The sequence below is a fragment of the Humulus lupulus genome, chromosome 5, assembly GCF_963169125.1.
Source record: "Humulus lupulus chromosome 5, drHumLupu1.1, whole genome shotgun sequence".
Classification (NCBI taxonomy): domain Eukaryota; kingdom Viridiplantae; phylum Streptophyta; class Magnoliopsida; order Rosales; family Cannabaceae; genus Humulus; species Humulus lupulus.
This window is the reverse complement of record NC_084797.1, coordinates 5,020,260-5,037,735: the sequence shown is the minus strand read 5'-3', so window position 1 is coordinate 5,037,735 and position 17,476 is coordinate 5,020,260. Positions and strand designations below refer to the sequence as shown.

The following is a 17,476-nucleotide window of genomic DNA, read 5'->3' as shown; positions in this document are numbered from 1 at the left end:
ACTTTCCAAACATATGATAAATAAATTGGTTGTTAACATAAATAGTTGAGAGAAATTTCAAGTTTAAAGTTTTTCATTTCTTGGTGAGTTGTGAGAGTTGAGAAAACAACTTTTTGAACTTTTATTGATCATTTGAGTTGGTAAAGTCACATATTTGGAATTTAAGACATGACATTTACTAGAGGGATATCTTTCATTTAAGAAAAGTCTTTGTAATAAATTTGTGTTTATTTATTGTATTGTATTTGTAATTTCCTTTTTATTTTTGTGTTGTCTCTTGTCAAAAAAAAAAAAAAACAAAAAAAATAATGAAAAAAAATAGAAGAAAACAAAAGAAAAAAAAAATAATAGAAAAAGAAAAAAAAATGAAAAAAAAAGAGAACAAGAGCAACACTTCTTTCTATTACTTTGTAGTTGTTGAAAAAAAAATACATATATAGATGTTATTACTATTATTTTGTGTAATTGTATTAAAAAAAAATAATAATAATAAAAAATAAATAAATTAACAAAAAAAAAAAAATTATTATCATTATAGTTCACTTTCTTATTTATCATTGTTAGTTAGTTGTCATTTTGCTCTTAGAGCCTTCTCATGTAAATCCCAAAGGTTGTTTGTCATTTGAATTCCAATAAGTTGATTTGCCTATCTTGTGATCAATATTTGTTCAAATTGCTTGTCCTAAAAAGTTTATCTTTTCTCATTTGAGCGTAAACTGTTACATTTCCAACTCCAAGAGTGTAATCCTTCCCATACAATACTTTCAATGCCCGTGAGGAAATTGGAGTTGAGATCTTTATACTTTTGAGATTTTTCGATACTATTTGTGTTATGACTTGTGAGAAAAAGAATATGGTTTGGTGCACACACACACAACTCTGAAATCGCAACTATAGTAGTTTAGATAGTAATTTCTGACTTCTTGATGATAATTTGAAAATGCTTGGATGATTTTGCTTGGTTTGACTTGATTATTTAACTTGACAATTTTCTTTTTCGCTTGAATTGCTAGGGACTAGCAATAAGCTGGTTGGGGGTTGTGATTAGTGGTGGAAAAACACACATTTATTGATTTTAATAGTCAAAATAAATTAAGTTTTAATTAATATTTTCATGGAATTAATATGATTTATTTTATAAATGAAAATATTTGATTATGATTTAATTTATTGTTATTTTGTAGGAATTAAAGTTGTATTTTGGCACTTTGAAATGAAAAAAAAAAGAAAACAATTAAATCTGAAAACAAAAGGAAAAAAATGGCATTCTTGAAGAATTAGGCCCAAGATTTCGGCCCAGGCCCACTGTTCTCTCCAGCCACTGCAGCCAGCGCGAGCCGAGCCGCCGAGCCAAGCTTCCGAGCCACCACCTGCCAGCCGCCTGCCAGCCAACCACCGCCTGCCACGTCGCCGCCACAGCTGCATCTAAAGCCTCCATCAATTAGCAAGTGAGACCTTGTTTCCCTCCAGGCCCAACGGCCCAATCCACCCTTCAGCACTGCCTTGCACAGCCTCCATCAGCCCATCCGAGGCAGCCCAATGCCAGTCCAGTCCGAAGCAAGCCAAACACCCTGCCTACGTGGCACATTTTTATTGGCTGGAAGTGGGTCAAAACCCACTTCTGCCACAGCCACCTTCACCCATATTTTGTGGGTATTGGGTTTTGTAAATTGCTATTTTGAGCTTTATAGATCATGTTTTTGTGGTATTTTAGAAAAAGAACATTTTGACTATACACAAAAATAGCTAGGGTAATATTAATAATAAGATTTGATTTTTCAAAATCATATTTTATTATTAATATTTCAGATTTATTTTGTAAACCCCATTTTGTTGTTTAATTTCTTTTTAGTCCTTTTCCCCATCTATAAATAGGGACACTTTCTTCACATTTGGTATGTAATTTTTAGAGTAGAGAAACTATAGCAAAATTTCCACTCACTTTCTTCTCATATTTTCTTCTAAGAATTTTGTGAGAATCATGAGCATAATGGCCTAATCTTCCTAGGAAGGTTAGGGATGATTCCATATGCAAGTGATGTTATTTTGCTACTTTGATTTACTATGTTCTTAATGTAATATATTTGAGTTATTTATGTTCTTTCATCTCTATCTTTATTTTGCTATCTTTATTTACTTATGCTAATAGTATATAGGATTAGTCATGCTCTTTCTATGTGCTTCTAATTAGTAAAAGTAATATTGATACATAATTTTATGTCTAATCTTCTATCACATTATTGCCCTTGGGTATTTTGTCATTTTTAGATTTTTCATAAGATTAACATTGTGCTTTTAAAGTAAAGAACTTTATAACTCAAATGAACTTTTGTTAGAAAAAACTATGGACTTTAATGTTAGATTTTCCAAGTAAATGTTGGGATATGAACTATTTACTTGTGTATTTTTAAATCAAGTAACCAAGTAACTAAGCAAGCATATGGATGATTCTTGAAACCCTTCCATTTCTCAAACTCTTGATTACATCTTACATTTATCTCACCTATCTCACTTTATCATTTCATCAAAAAAATACAATATCAAAATCTCAAACCTCTTTCCATTTACAATTTTATTTATTTCTTGTTACTAACTTTTTGTGTTATTTTCTACTAATCTTTTGATTTAGGTTACCTCCTTGTGGATCGACCGCCCGATTATACTACAACCACCGCTTAGTGGCTGTCACATTTTGGGCGTTAAACAAAACTCAGGAAATTATGCTGGAAAATCAGAACCTAAAGAAGTATACGACTAAACTTGAGAGTCGTCAACGACGTCAAGATGTCCTACTCAGTGCTTTGTTGAAGCAGGTTGGTATATTGGCTCTTGGTTTTACTGTCGACTTACCAGAACAATATCCGGACGAGGACGATGATGCTCACGGGGGCGGGGATGATGAGGAGGGTAGTACACATTTGTAGAACTTTTTTATTTATTTATTTAAAGTTTAATTTATTAGAGATTTAATTTACTAAACTACTTTTATATTTTCATGTTTGGTGGACACAATAAATATTAATAGTTGTAATTTTTTTTTATTTATAAAATTTTAATTTTATTTCTAATTAAATAATATTACTAGAAAATTAAATAATTATTAATATATTAAAATTAAAATTTATTAATTAATATTAATATATTGAAAATAAAATTAGTAATATTATCAAAAAATTTATTTAAAAAATATTCTTACCGGTGCAAAATTACGTCGGCAAAAGTCTCAACTTTTACTGGCACAAAAATGCGTCACTACATATATCCACCTTTCCCGGCGCAAAAACGCGCCACTAAAAGACACATCTTTTACCGGCGCAATTTTGCGCCACTAAAATAATAATCTTTGTCGGCGTATTTTTGCGCTGCTAAAAGTGTTTTCCACAATAACGAGACAAGTTTTTTTCCCGGCGCATTCTTATTTTTTTCCAACGCATTTTTCCGTCGCCAAAAGATACAATTGCCGCGCGCATTACTTTTTGCGTCAGCAAAAGTGCCATTATTGACGGGGGAACGTCGTTGCTTTTTGCAGGCACAATACCTGACTTTTGCTGGCGCAAATTTACGCCGGCAAAAGTCTGGTTTTTTGTAGTGACAATGATACTCTTGGAAAATTGGACAACGAACTTGCAATATCCTCTAACAAAGACTTTATAACTTGCAATATCTCTATCTCTCTCTCTCTCAATTTTTCAAATGAACGAACTTGTAATATCTTCTAACCAATCAAATTTATTTCAGATGAGACCTGCTGTTTTAGTAGTGCCACGTCAGTTGATGTAATATCTTGGTGCACATATCATTATTCTAAATATTAGGCATGGAAAAATGGGGCGACGGGGTGGGGCGGGGCGCCGACCCGACGGGGCATCTTTGCCCCAGTAAAAATGGGGCGGAATTCGGGGCGGGGTGCCGCCCCGCCCCGCCCCGCCCCGCTAGGAATTTAAATGGGGCGGGGCCGGCCCGCCTCAATTTTTTTTTTTTTTTTGTATACTCTAACTCAATTTTCTCATGCTACTTATATACATAGTACGTAAAATTGATATTTTATATGTGATTTAGAATATTTTTCATTCTATATAGACTAGAAAGAATTATAAATATTGAAAAATATGTTTTATATAATTCATCCTTATTCTTGTATTTATTTTGTAAAGTTTAAAATAAAAAAACAAAATATAATATTTGATGGTGTAGTTGATACCAAGTGTAAAATATAAAGATTACAATAAAAAATAATATCTAGGCTTGGGGAAAATTCTAAAATTATAATTTAATGTTTCTTAAAAAAAAAAAGTTAAATGGGGCAAATGGGGTGGGGTGACACGCCCCGCTCCAAGAAACTAATCGGGGCGGGGTGGGGCGGGGCGGGGCAGACCCGCCCCATTTACATCCCTACTAAATATACTAAGCAATGTCACATTAACACATTACCACTAGCCCACTCTCATGTGGTCGTACGTAGTAGCATTCCCCTTCGGCACACATGCTGCTCCACTCCTCTCCGCCGTCCACTGCCTAGCTGCAACGTCTTCCCCCGAGACGATCTTCTCTTTCTTTAACACTACTCAATCCAATCACACAATTTTTCCCACAATGACTAGTAGCAGTGGTGGCCAAGTAAAGGCATACGACATGTGGGATGGGGTCCCTGAGTGTTAGAATATGGAAAAATATTTAGAAGTAGAATGTGATACATAGTAAGAATCATGGAGTTCCATCTCAAAACCAATACAAATATTATGCAGAATAATTATGATTTTGTTAAGAATTGTTAGTTTGGTAAATTATTTTTAATTTTAGTTCAAAAAACTTTGATCATCAAAATCGGGTTTAGGGATCTCTTTGAACTATTCTACAAAACATATGGTCCAAAAAATAATTTTTCAAAACACAAGGTCCAAACAAAGAATGTAAAAAAATACAAGGTCCAAAAAATTATAAACCCTTAAAAATATCATGTTAAGCCAAGTGACAATAAATTCCGTTAGACAATCATTTATTATATATGTAAGATTATTTTTGAGTGTTGCTAATTGACACCTTAAGGTGCCCAACACCACATGAGGTGACACCTCATAATTAGTTAGTGATACCCAATAATACTTATTAAATTCAAATATGTAGAACTCGATATTGGTTTGCACCAATATCGGTATGCCACCTACTTGTGGTGTTGGACACCAGTGATACCTCTTAACAATTCTCATTAATTTTATTTAACCTTTCTATTTGGCCCCTCCTAGTTAATTTTTATGCCATGCTTAGTTCAGCTGCTGCCTAATATGAGTTTGCTCAACATCAACACATTATTTTGATTTTGTCCTTTCGGCCAATCCAATTATGTTACCACCAATTGGGTCCGGTCCCCACAGATGGTACATTGGAAATGAATTAATGTCATCATTAATTAAAGTTGTACATATATATATATATATATATAAGTGATCAATAATTTAAGTTAAATATTTTAGATTTTTTATATTTCTTTGGCCGCCGGTTTGGCAAAGCATCCATCACACTACAATATTAAATATACCCAATTATTTAAAAATGAAATAAACTAGATTACTTAAATTTAATATATATATATATTATATTATATTAATCACTTAAAGTATTAAATATATTTAAAATAAATAAAAAATATTATAAAATAAATAAAAGATCAAACGGGGCAGATGGTACTATTATTCCTGTCTTTGACCCATTTAACATGCGAAGTTAGAAAATAGCCCCTGTCCCCACTTCCATCCCATTAATTAAGGGCAAATCCCTATCCTGGTAGAGAAAATTTTCATCCTATCCACAACCACCCTTTGAATAATAATAACAATATTTTATCCATAAAGTTGTAAAAATAATCATATACCCTCTCCCCATGATATTGTTAATTAATTAATAAGTACAATAATAACGTGGTTGAATTTTTTTCGTTCGTATATACCAAATTCAATGTTTTCCAATGGTCTATACGTACCATACTAGCTACCAAATTCTGACCAAACTTGTAATTACCGATCATTGAAGCTAGAACATATATATATATATATATAATTCTTGGTTTTGTTAGTTGGATATTCCGAAAATTTGCTCTAAATAGTTATAATATATACAGTTATAAAAAAAAAAAATTATATTGAAAACTATTCACAGGTCGAGAAACACCGAGAGCCCTACCGATAGGGTTTAAACTGAAACCTTATAAAAAAAATTGTCTATATATATACATATATAATCAAGATATTATGGATAACATACTTAAAGAATTTTAGACCATGTTCTTATTATTCTCTTTTCAATCTTTATACCTACCAATATTCAATTCATTGTTCTTAAAATATCCTCATCATAATAATAAGCAAACAAATACATTAAATTATATATACCAAGAGTAGAAGATTCAGACAAAAATGGACCACTCAACGAATGCATGCAATAATTTTCACGTGCTCAATTTAATTTGAATAATAATAATAATACGTGTATGGTGAGATATGAATGAATAGGATAAGCTTATTATTATCCATAACTCTCTCTCTATAAATACCTTGGAAATAAGCCTCTACTTTCCACATCTCAAAAGTATTATATATATATATATAATCACTCGATCGATCTTCTTCACTCACTACAATAATTAAAAATGGCGTTCATGAAGGTTTTTCTTGCTCTGCTTTTGTTGGCTGTGGTGGCTTCAACAACTCATGCTCGTGTTGATTTTTTGGGGTTGATTTCGGACAATGGTGCTCCCTTTTGTCCAGTTGGTATGTATGTATATATATATATATATATAGATATTGAAGAAATTAACTTATTATAATAAGATCATAAATTATCTATACCTTAACCCTGGTCTCCAAACACTAGGAGTCATGACAAAATTTAATTTTTTTCACCCTTTTATAAAATATATATATATATAATAGTATATTTTTTTCTTTCTAAATTTATGATTTTCTTTTGTATTTACAAAAAAAAAAAAAAATTAGAGTATTTTATTCTCTTATATTAAGTTTGGGTGGAGGAAATGAAATTGAAGGATAATAATAAAATAGAATAAAAATTAATATGAACACAAAAAATTGGTTATTTTTTATAAAAATTATTGAGTTCTTTTCATTTACTTATTCACCCCAACCAAGCATCACATGAACATTAATTCATCTGATTATTATTGGTCTTAGAGTTATGTTGGTTCTTGACAAGAATTATGATCAGATTTTATCTAAAAATCAATTGGTAATTAGTGGAGTTACCCATGTTCTTATTCATGACTCAATATTCTTACACGTGTTCCATGTAGGACACTATATTCTAATATCCTCTCAAGATGGTGACTATATTTTGCTCACCAGTCTTGAATCACAAGTTGTTTTTCTTAGCTATAGCTTATTATTTTTTTTTTATCTCGAGTGTCTTTTTGTACTATGCGGATCTCGTGCGATTTATCGCTTGCTATTTGGATCTCAAGTGTCTTGTTGCACTATGCGTTTCTCATGCATAATGCAGCTTACTGATCTTCTTTTCTTTTTTTAATTCTGTTCACTATTTGGATCGGTATGGATCGAATACCCGCTAGGAATATGACTCATGATACCATGACAATCAATGATTAGTGGAGTTAATTACTTGTGTTCTTGACTCAATATTACGTGGGACACTATACTCTAACAATTCTTATATTTATACAATACATGTATATATATAATTTGATGAAGTGATGTTGTTTGTATGTAGGACCAACGAAATGTGCTAGCTGTAGTTGCGAAGTGGAATCTGGGAAGCTTAAGTGCGTTCGTAGAGACACAAGAAGAGGTGCTTGCCCATCAACCTGCGGCAATCCATGCCTCTGCGACAGATCAGCCTGTCCACTTTGTCAATGCAGCTACGAGGTCGTAGGATGCCCTAGAATATGCCCAACAACCACTTCGACGAAGATATTCAACTAATCACTGATTCATATCTTAGTCATCATATCTTATATATATCATCATCTACACATAGCTAGCTCTCTTTCATATATATATATATATATATGCATGCCTCAATCATACATATGATATTGTTGAGGTTTTTAAATAAGTGAATAAATGTAAGCTGGCTATACCTTATCTTTTAGAATAATAATATAATATCGGCAAGTTATTATATAACAATTATGATGATGTGGCAATATAATGACTTGGTATAGCAAGTCACCAATAGGTAAATATTTTTTTTTCAACATTGACTTTGAATTTAGTTATTTTTTTTTGCATAATTAATGTTGTTTTCAACCAATAAGAGACATTAGCTATATTTAGAAATTGACATGCATTTGAAAAATGAAAAGTTTACAATATTAAATTTTCATAACAAATACACGTTTTTCATCAAGTAACTCTTCCAAAAATTTGAAAAAATAAAAATTTATTTTTAGAAATATTAATTAACAACTATAAATATGGACCATTGATCTTAATCTAATGGATAATATTAAAGTAACTATCCATGGGTAGTAACCATTAAAAGTGCACCCATATATATTTATACATTCAACTCGTCAACACATAATGCCATGGCAAAATAAAATAGTATCCATTAACGAGTTAAAAAAACTGTCACCTTTTTACTCAAAGTATATAAGTTTATTGGAATTTTCTTAGGTAGAGGCTGCTCTTACCGTAAGGGCGTTTTCTATTTTTGGTACTTGAAAGAAATTATAACCTATTTAGTACTGTTATCTGTTTCGCAGTTAAGTCTGCGTACATGGTGTGAAATTTGCTTATAACTTGGGTACTTTTACCTCAAACATTTCTTAAATTGGGTAATTTTGCTACAAATATATCTTTTATTGGGTAGTTTTTCCTACGTTTGACAGACGAATTTAATTGTGAGAATTGACAGTTGTACCAAACTACACCAAAACATGGACAGAAGGTACTTTTATCGCCAAAAAAATAATTTGAGTACTTAAATGCTATAAACGTAATAATTTAGATACTTTAACTGCAAATAACCCTAAATTTAAATAGCAATAACTTCTTATTCAAGCACACACTACAACATATTTTTGAAGAGTCATATCTATGATATATAACATAAAATACAATTATTAATAACAAAATTGTAAACAAAAAAAATTGCCTAATGAGAATTGAAGCCAATAATAAAATCTCAATATGTTTCACACTCACATCCATATTTTCTTCTACCATTATTAGCTATAATATTGTTTAAAATTTTAGTTTCTTAAATGGAATAATCTAGTTTCTTTGAATACCTAATAAATTAGAAATGGTGTATATTAAGAAATAGGCTTATGTTTTAAAATTATGTGAAGATATTTAGTTGACTTATGGATAAGTAATTAATTATAAAGTGGTAAAAGGGGGAAAAAGAATCCAATAAAATAAACTAAATTTGGAAAATGAATATAATAACGTAAAGGGTATATAAAATTATAATTAACGCCATAAAAATATTCTGTAAAAATGTAAAGAAGTGCCAAGAGTTTTTACTTTATACTTTTTCATTCTTGAATAAATGAATATATAATTATGATCAGTAAAAAAAAACAATAATACAATTTGAGGGGTCGGGAATATTAACACTCCACACTAAAAACAAAATTTAATTTAAATAATATCTTTTTATGGGTGGGACCCACTTTAAGTCAAAATAGTCAAATGATTCTTTCTTCCCTTTTTTTTTTCTTTCTCTTTCCCCGACTTCTCTCTCTCTTCCCTTTCTCTTATCTTCTTTCTCTATTCTCTAAACGGCAACACGCCACCACCACAAAGACTCAACCTCCGGCAACCACTATTTTTGACATGCAGTGACTCATTGATTTGTCTTGCTCCAACGACCTCAACCACTAAGCGGCGCTGCCAAACTCGTCGTCTGTTCGGAATAGTCAGTCAAAGTTTTGGTCCGTCAACTTTGATTGTGTTTTCAGGCCATCTCCGACCACCTCTCGACGAATGGTTAGTACCTTTGAAAACAGCGTGAAGAGAGGAACAAAACCCACTTAGTCATTCCGGTCAACTCGTCATTTTTCTCTGGCGAGATTTTGGGTATCTTCTCCACTTTCCGACGACGTTCCGACTAGTCTGAGCACCTTTTGGATCGATGGTTCGCATGAATGTGATCTACTCGCTGATGTGGTCATTTTGTTATATGTCACACCTACCTTCGTCGATGTTTCTGATACACCGCTCACTGTCGCCACCAACCGCTACTGTGCACCGCTTGGGTAAGGTTCCGGAACTTGAAATTTTAAATATGGTCATATTATATATCGTTGGACGCGATTTTGAATAAGGAATTTAATGATGATAATCATTTTTTCATTTAATGCACATAGGAAAAGTGTGATATTAAAATTGGACTAAATCATTATAGGATCATCGTTAAGCTCAGCAGCGTCGGTTTTAGCTTGGATTGAAAATTCTAAGGAGGTAGGGACTCAACTTGACTATTGTATTTATTTTACTCATATTGAATTGCATTAAATATATTCCAATTTTGAAATTTATAAAATGTTTGAAAAATTGAAAACTTAATCTACATGTTTTCTTATCTGTTTTGAGGGCACTGAGTGTCAAATATATTTTTGTTCACTTATTTATGCAGGTTATGATTTTTTTGGTTTTATTGAAATGCAGCTATTATGCTGCCATATTTTCTAAAATATAAAGGGAATGTGTTTCTTTCTTTTCATGTTTACTTGCATTTGGTTATACCGATGAGAGCCATAGTAATCATGATTTGTGCATGTTGTTGTTTCACGGCCTAGTCTCTGTGTCATCATAGGTAGATCAGCTGTCCACTCATCTGTAGGTGTAAAGACCTAGCATCTATATACAAGAAGTGTTCTAAGCCTCCCCCTTGTGGTGGTTATCAGGTCCGGCTACCCGATTTAAGATGTCGGTTTTTCTATGGTGGGTAACAGGAACTAGGGATCTAGTGGACGATGTGATGTGCACTTGTAGCTATGCTCTTATGATTATTTGTGTTTTCTCTCTATTTTGGTTCATACATGATGATATATGTTTTGTTTTCAAAGCTAACTATGCAAGGGTTTTATTAAAATTTTGGTTCCTATGTTATTAGTTGCTTTCTTACTGCGCTTTATAAGCTCACCCCCTATATCTCTCCCATTCCGGGAGCCTAGTGACGCGAATGTGGATAAGGTGAATTATTGATGGAGCAAATGTGTTTAGCCTAGTTCTATTTAGTGTCATTGTTTTATCTTTTGAACATTACATATGTATATTTGATTTGGAACCTAATGATCGGTATATTTGAATTAGTTATGTAATAGTTAGGAATGAGAAATGGTGGATGCTAAGTATTATTTTGAGTGTTTATGACTTATTAAATTTAATTGTTTGGTGACTACATAACTGTGGGGATATTATTGTTCTATATATAATGATAAATGATCATGCTTTTATCATTAATATTTTTATATACAGTTATAGGAGTTATTCCATGAATTTGACTTATAATTATAGTACTATTTAATATAAACTAAATGATCATTTATAAAGACTATTTTACAACAAGGGTCAAAGTTTGACCTTTAACCACCTAAGTTATAGATATTACAAATCAGCCACAGCCTAGGGCTCGAGTTGTGACATTATATGTATGCATGCAATGAATATTATTACAATAACATATAAATTTAAAGAGCAATGACTTCTTCTTCTTCTTCTTCTCATGCAATGAATATTATTACAATAACATATAAATTTAAAGAGCAATGACTTCTTCTTCTTCTTCTTCTTCTCATGAGCCATCTGACAACATTAGTGATTATCAGAAAACAAACATCCATAGTGAGCGCATTTGCATGGATCGCAAGTTGTTCCAAGCTGCAACTGATGGTGAACTTGAAGTCTTCAGGGAAAAGGTTAGTGAACTCCAACTGTTATTGACCCCAGAAAGAAATACAGTGCTCCATGTCCATATCATCACTACTTCAAGAACACTAATCAAACAACCTTCGTGGAAGGGATCCTAGACTTGTGTCCAGCACTGTTGATGCAAACTAATGCAAGAGAAGAGACTCCCATACTCATGGCAGCAAGGTACGACCATCACCGCATTGTTGATTTTCTAATTGAACATGCAAAATCATCCCAACCACAAGACCTTGAAGAGGACATCTCTGGTGTCCAAACGATGATAAGGATGAAGAATGAGGAAGAGGACACTGCGTTGCACGAGGCTGTGCGGTTCGGTCATCTTGAGGTTGTGCAGATATTGACGAGAGAAGACCCTAATTTCTCGTATTCAGCTAATAAAGCAGGCGAGACTCCACTCTACATAGTCGTCCAGTGCCGACACCAAGATTTGGTTAATGTAATACTAAATAATTGTTTTTCACCAGCTACCGGTGGTCTTAATGGCAGAACTGCACTACATGCACTACAAGAAAAAAATGCTTTTAATAACACCGAAAATGTGTTATCAAAACATACGATAACACTTTCTGATGTGTTAAGACCAACTATGTTATCGTAGGTCAGGGTACTTTACATAACACTTTATTAGTATTATATAGATGTGTTATTGTACTGTCAACGATAACACAATTTCTGTGTTATTTTAATATATAGATAAGTGTTTAATTATGTTATTTATAGTCGATTATATAACACTTTTTTTGTGTTATACTACACTTTAGTATAACACTTTTTTTTGTGTTATACACTTTATTATAACACATTTTTTGTGTTATACTATACTTTAGTATAACACATGTTTTGTGTTATACTACACTTTAGTATAACACATTATTTGTGTTATATAATGAAGTTTGCATAACATAATTCTTTGCATAAAAAGTGTTATTGTAATAGATATTATAACTCAATTTTCATATTATTGTTATATTTAGATATGTTTAAATTCTCATTATATATTTTATTTATATAACACTAATTTATTCCATTATATTTTAATTTTTTTTATATAATTAAAATTAGCTTTCTAATATATACTAGCATCATCAAATGAACTTGATTTTCAAATAACAAAAAGTAAGAACATTTAACATTGAATTAACAATCCACAATTTAGTTTAAAACATTCAACACTGTCATCAAGAACAAAATTAACTTTAAGTATTCAAGGATTCTAAAAGTTACTACTTTCAACACAAATAAATAAACAAAGTTACTACTTTCAATGAGTCTTAAGTATCCTTTTATGCTTCTCTTATCACATCTGCAAAATAAACAAAGAAATATTTTATTGTTATTATCTAGCATCACAAATTACTTCAAGAAAAATGCTATGGAAATTATATCCAATAAAGGACACCACATACAAAATAATGGATTCACAACTACACCAAAGCAAACAAAAACCATTCTACTTCGAAACTACTCAGAAATGAGTATTTTACTTAAGAGTGTCAAAAACCATAATTTCCAAGTCTCCACAAAAGATATAAAGGAAATACTAGCAGTTTTTTTTTTTTGGTTTCATCATGTTTTGACAGGTGAGCAAAAGAAACAATTAATTGAAGTCGCACAAAATAGATTAGCATTTGCTAGTTTGGTAAAGTTGAGTCCTATTGAATATATGTAGTCTAAGCTAAACCCATGATAATATAATATCATTTCCTCTCAACAATGCAAGAATAAGCAACAAGTTCTGCTATTCTATTGATATGAATCATGATGAGAAATTGATTCTTATTATTGAAAATGAACCAAGTGATGGGTACAATTGGGTTAGCCAATTAGCTTTATTTATAAGCTGGCTAGGCGATCAGGAGAATTCAATCAAGATAAGCTCAAAAACAATTATAGGTCTTACATGAGCTCAAGAACAAGTGAAGAAGCTCCCCCGCCACCGTTGCATATGACACCAACCCCGCACTTTCCCTTTTCATGTCTCAATACCTGCAACAACATTATTCTTATTTAAGAAATTCCAAGTAAAATATATCAGAGAGAGCATAGTTACCAATGTCTCTTTTATTCCACAGCTAAACATAACTGCATGATGTAAGATATATATAAGATCCAATGGCCTAGAATCTAGATGACACTCATATTATATGTGTGCAAGGCAAACATGTGATTAGGCTTACTAAAAAAGAAGCAATAAAGAGCATAAATGATTGTGCCAATTCATTAGTCTGAAATAGTTTGAGAGATTAAATAAAGAGCATGACCATGTGTTTAGACTAAGTCCAACAAGCCATAAGGAACTCATAAAAGAGAAACACAAATAGAACACCACAATAAACTAAGCTACAAAAATCAGCAGCAGAGTGTGCTTTATGATCGAAGCCACTGCCAAAAAAAAAAACAGAGAGAGAAAACACAACAGACTAAACTTGGAAGTTTTATTAACCAACAATTCTGGGCCAAACAAAAAGCTATTATGCAGCATGTCTGTTTTAGTAGCCAGGATAGCTTTTCCCAAAGAATAATTGCTGTCTTTGTAGACAGAATTGTACAGTAATGGACAAATACACAATTGATCAAGGTATTGGGCTTCAAGGGTAGACAAAAGTTAATTATTTTATCTCCAAAATGATTTGTAACCACCAATAGTTTATCATAGAGGTTGATTAAAAAATGGAATCATAGAAATACATTGATTAAAAAATGAAAGACAATCATAGAGGGAATCGAAACCTGCTGGCCATTGTCTCCTTTTCTGTGGATTAGAATTTTCCCAATCTTGATTCCCTTACAACATGCTCTCAGAGCATTCTCCATACTCTCACCACTGTAATGACAAGAATAAGTGTGCAATGAGAATATATCGAATTAGTACATTGTGAAAAATTACAGCTTTGAATCTTATTTTTTGGCCCAAGAATAGAAATCCTCTAGAGTTTGCTTCCAAATATAAAATTTATATGAAAAACTGACAAAAAAACACATGCCACAATTGCTTTGCGAAATTACCTCCTGATTATAGACACACCACATAATCTCTTACAGAAATCTACACCAGTATACACGGACTCTGCGAAAGACAGGAGATGTAAATTAGCTATCAGCAATTACAGTTTCAAGAAATTGGACTCTCTTAGCGAAATCAAAATTAGAAAAAGAAAACAAAATAATGAAGGTATCATCTATACAGCATAAACTAACTTTAGTCTTTGAACAACAAACATGCTATGAAGCATGGGTCCTAAACTGTCATATTAGGACAGTTAATATTAGATTTTCCTTTTTAGAGATTTGCAGTACTAACAACATAATGCTTTGCTTTTCTAATATGAGTAGTGGCACTTAATTGTTGAGGCTAAACAGTTAATGCCCTCACATTCAGACAAGAAGCTAATGTTACTCATATGCTAAAAAATTTCCTGTTTAAAAAAAGAAAAAAGGAAAAGTTACAATATGATAAGTAATTTTTCACATATAAGCTGAAGGAACCCATTAAAAATGAAAACAGAAAACTGAAAGGGACAAAGAACTAAAAAATTCCATTTGACTGTCAGCTTACCAGTTGGAGTGACCACCTGTTTTTCTGTAAATGGCAGATGTCCCAGACCATGCTCAACGACCTGGTAATAATTTCAAGATCATTACTCATTGACTAATCCCATTCTCAAAATGCAAAACCATAAATAAACTTTATATTCAAAGAAACAAATACTCACCAAACGAATCAACCGATCAGCATAAAATACAAAATCATGCTTCGTTGTTTGTGAATCACGTATGAGGGTATGCATGCCCCGTATCTGCATGAGTCAACCGGTAATTAGTGCCATAGAAAGTTGCTGAAATTACATTAATAACAGAGAATGAAGCTTGCCAGATACCTGAAAAGTTGAATGTATAACGTATAAATTAGGATATATTTTACACAAGTCATGTTGGCCAAGCTTTGTACGGATGTGTTATACAATCAAATCAATAGCCACGTGATTATCTCCTCCGCGAGGAATAATGATGTCAGCATATTTTTTTGTAGGAAGAATAAAGCATCAAATGCAGGCATCACAAACTTTGAGTACTGCATTAAAACAAAAGCATTTTAAGAAAATGAAATGGTGAAAAATGTAGCCTACTTTCATCAGATTATTCTCTCATTTTCATATGATCAAGTACCGGAGACTAACAGTGAACCCTCAACCCTATCGAGTGGAGATTTTGTGAAAGGGAATGACATAAATGATTAAACAACAAGAGTTAATCAAATAATAAGAGGAAACCATCCATCACAAAGATCACTTTCAAAAACAGCACTTTGACATTTCTAGCTACTAACAAGTAACAAAACATAATTACCACCAGAGTTGCAGTTTCATCTCCTGAGGTATATTCATTGATACTTTAAACTTAATTGAGGCCCACAAATTCAAAGATATAATCTCTTGGCAATAAGAATGATTACAAAATTACATGAATAGTTGCTAACCTGATCAAGAACTGTACCAATATCCCTGTTTTTTTCTACTGTGTCACGCCTTATCCTCCTTGCTAAACGAACATCAGCATCTGCACTGAAAAATTTTCAATGTGAAGTGCCTCAACTTAGTAACACTATAAAGTGACATATCACGGCATCCCATAGTTAATGCAGAAACTATAAAAGAAATCATTATATTAATTGAATCTCAAATGTAATGGTATAATAATGAATAAATTAGAAAAAAAATAGTCAGATAAGCATCTCAAGACCACATATTTGTAGTAGTAACTAATGAAAAGCATCAGAAATACAGAGTAAGAACATCAAGTAGCCTAAATGATAAAAAAGAAAATAAATGACCTGTATCAACAAATATCTTCATATTCATCAACTCTCGAACACGGGGATCATGAAAAATGAGAATGCCTTCCAAAATTATCACATCTGAAGGGTTTACCTGCACATCATATGCCGCCATATTGTTGAAGTAAGGGTCCTCTAATTCAGAATTCTAATAGAGATAAGAAACATACTGATAATTGCAAGCATGCACATACTGTAAGTACTGAATAACTTTAATTCTCCTATAACTTCTCTTTAGTAAGACAAGTATAAGAAAACAAGAGACAATTCATTAGACCAGCATGTTAAGAAAACAAAAGTTGCCCTTCTAGGTGGGAAGACATTGTTTTTGTAACTCTTGAAGTCATAGTTTGGAATATCTACTGCTTGCCCATTCCTCAACTTATCCATAGAAGCTAAAAGTTTCTCATTATCAAATGCATCTGACAATAAAAGCAATTTTACATCAAAAGACATGAAAGAGACAGCATGCACCATATAGGAGAAATATATACCATAGTTAGGCTAGTTATCGCTACAAAGCAAACCAATTCTAATGTGCCCCACTAAATGGCTAAAAATATACTATATTTTTGTGAATTTTTAGCAAGATACATGTATTAGAAACTGTGTACAAATTTGTAGCATACTAAAAAAAAATTAGTCATATATTAAAAGTTAACTAATTGGTATCTTAAATTATTTATAAAAAGCAATGAAAATGTAGCTTTTAAAAGTAATTATGCAG

The 17,476-nt window shown here is 32.0% G+C and overlaps 2 protein-coding genes and 1 pseudogene across 3 annotated transcripts; 2 read left to right on the top strand and 1 right to left on the bottom strand.

Annotated features, from left to right (window-relative positions):
* Positions 1 to 6,570: 6,570 nt before the first annotated feature.
* Positions 6,571 to 8,156, top strand: LOC133834259 (uncharacterized). The gene is made up of 2 exons (XM_062263813.1): positions 6,571 to 6,764; positions 7,738 to 8,156. The coding sequence occupies exons 1-2, from the start codon at positions 6,644 to 6,646 to the stop codon at positions 7,947 to 7,949; spliced, it is 333 nt and encodes a 110-aa protein (XP_062119797.1). The 5' UTR covers positions 6,571 to 6,643; the 3' UTR covers positions 7,950 to 8,156.
* A 1,467-nt stretch (positions 8,157 to 9,623) lies between these two features.
* On the top strand, positions 9,624 to 12,413 carry LOC133834257 (uncharacterized). Of its 2 annotated transcripts, none has more exons than XR_009893325.1 (3): positions 9,624 to 10,234; positions 10,346 to 10,439; positions 11,810 to 12,413. XR_009893325.1 is itself a non-coding variant. In XM_062263812.1 (3 exons), the coding sequence occupies exons 1-3, from the start codon at positions 10,111 to 10,113 to the stop codon at positions 12,008 to 12,010; spliced, it is 381 nt and encodes a 126-aa protein (XP_062119796.1). In that variant the 5' UTR covers positions 9,629 to 10,110; the 3' UTR covers positions 12,011 to 12,413. The 2 variants fall into 2 exon arrangements, 1 of the variants encoding a protein (XP_062119796.1); XM_062263812.1 differs by having other exon boundaries at positions 9,629 to 10,234; positions 10,384 to 10,439.
* Positions 12,414 to 14,404: 1,991 nt separating this feature from the next.
* Positions 14,405 to 17,226, bottom strand: LOC133777903 (uridine kinase-like protein 3; annotated as a pseudogene).
* Positions 17,227 to 17,476: the final 250 nt, after the last annotated feature.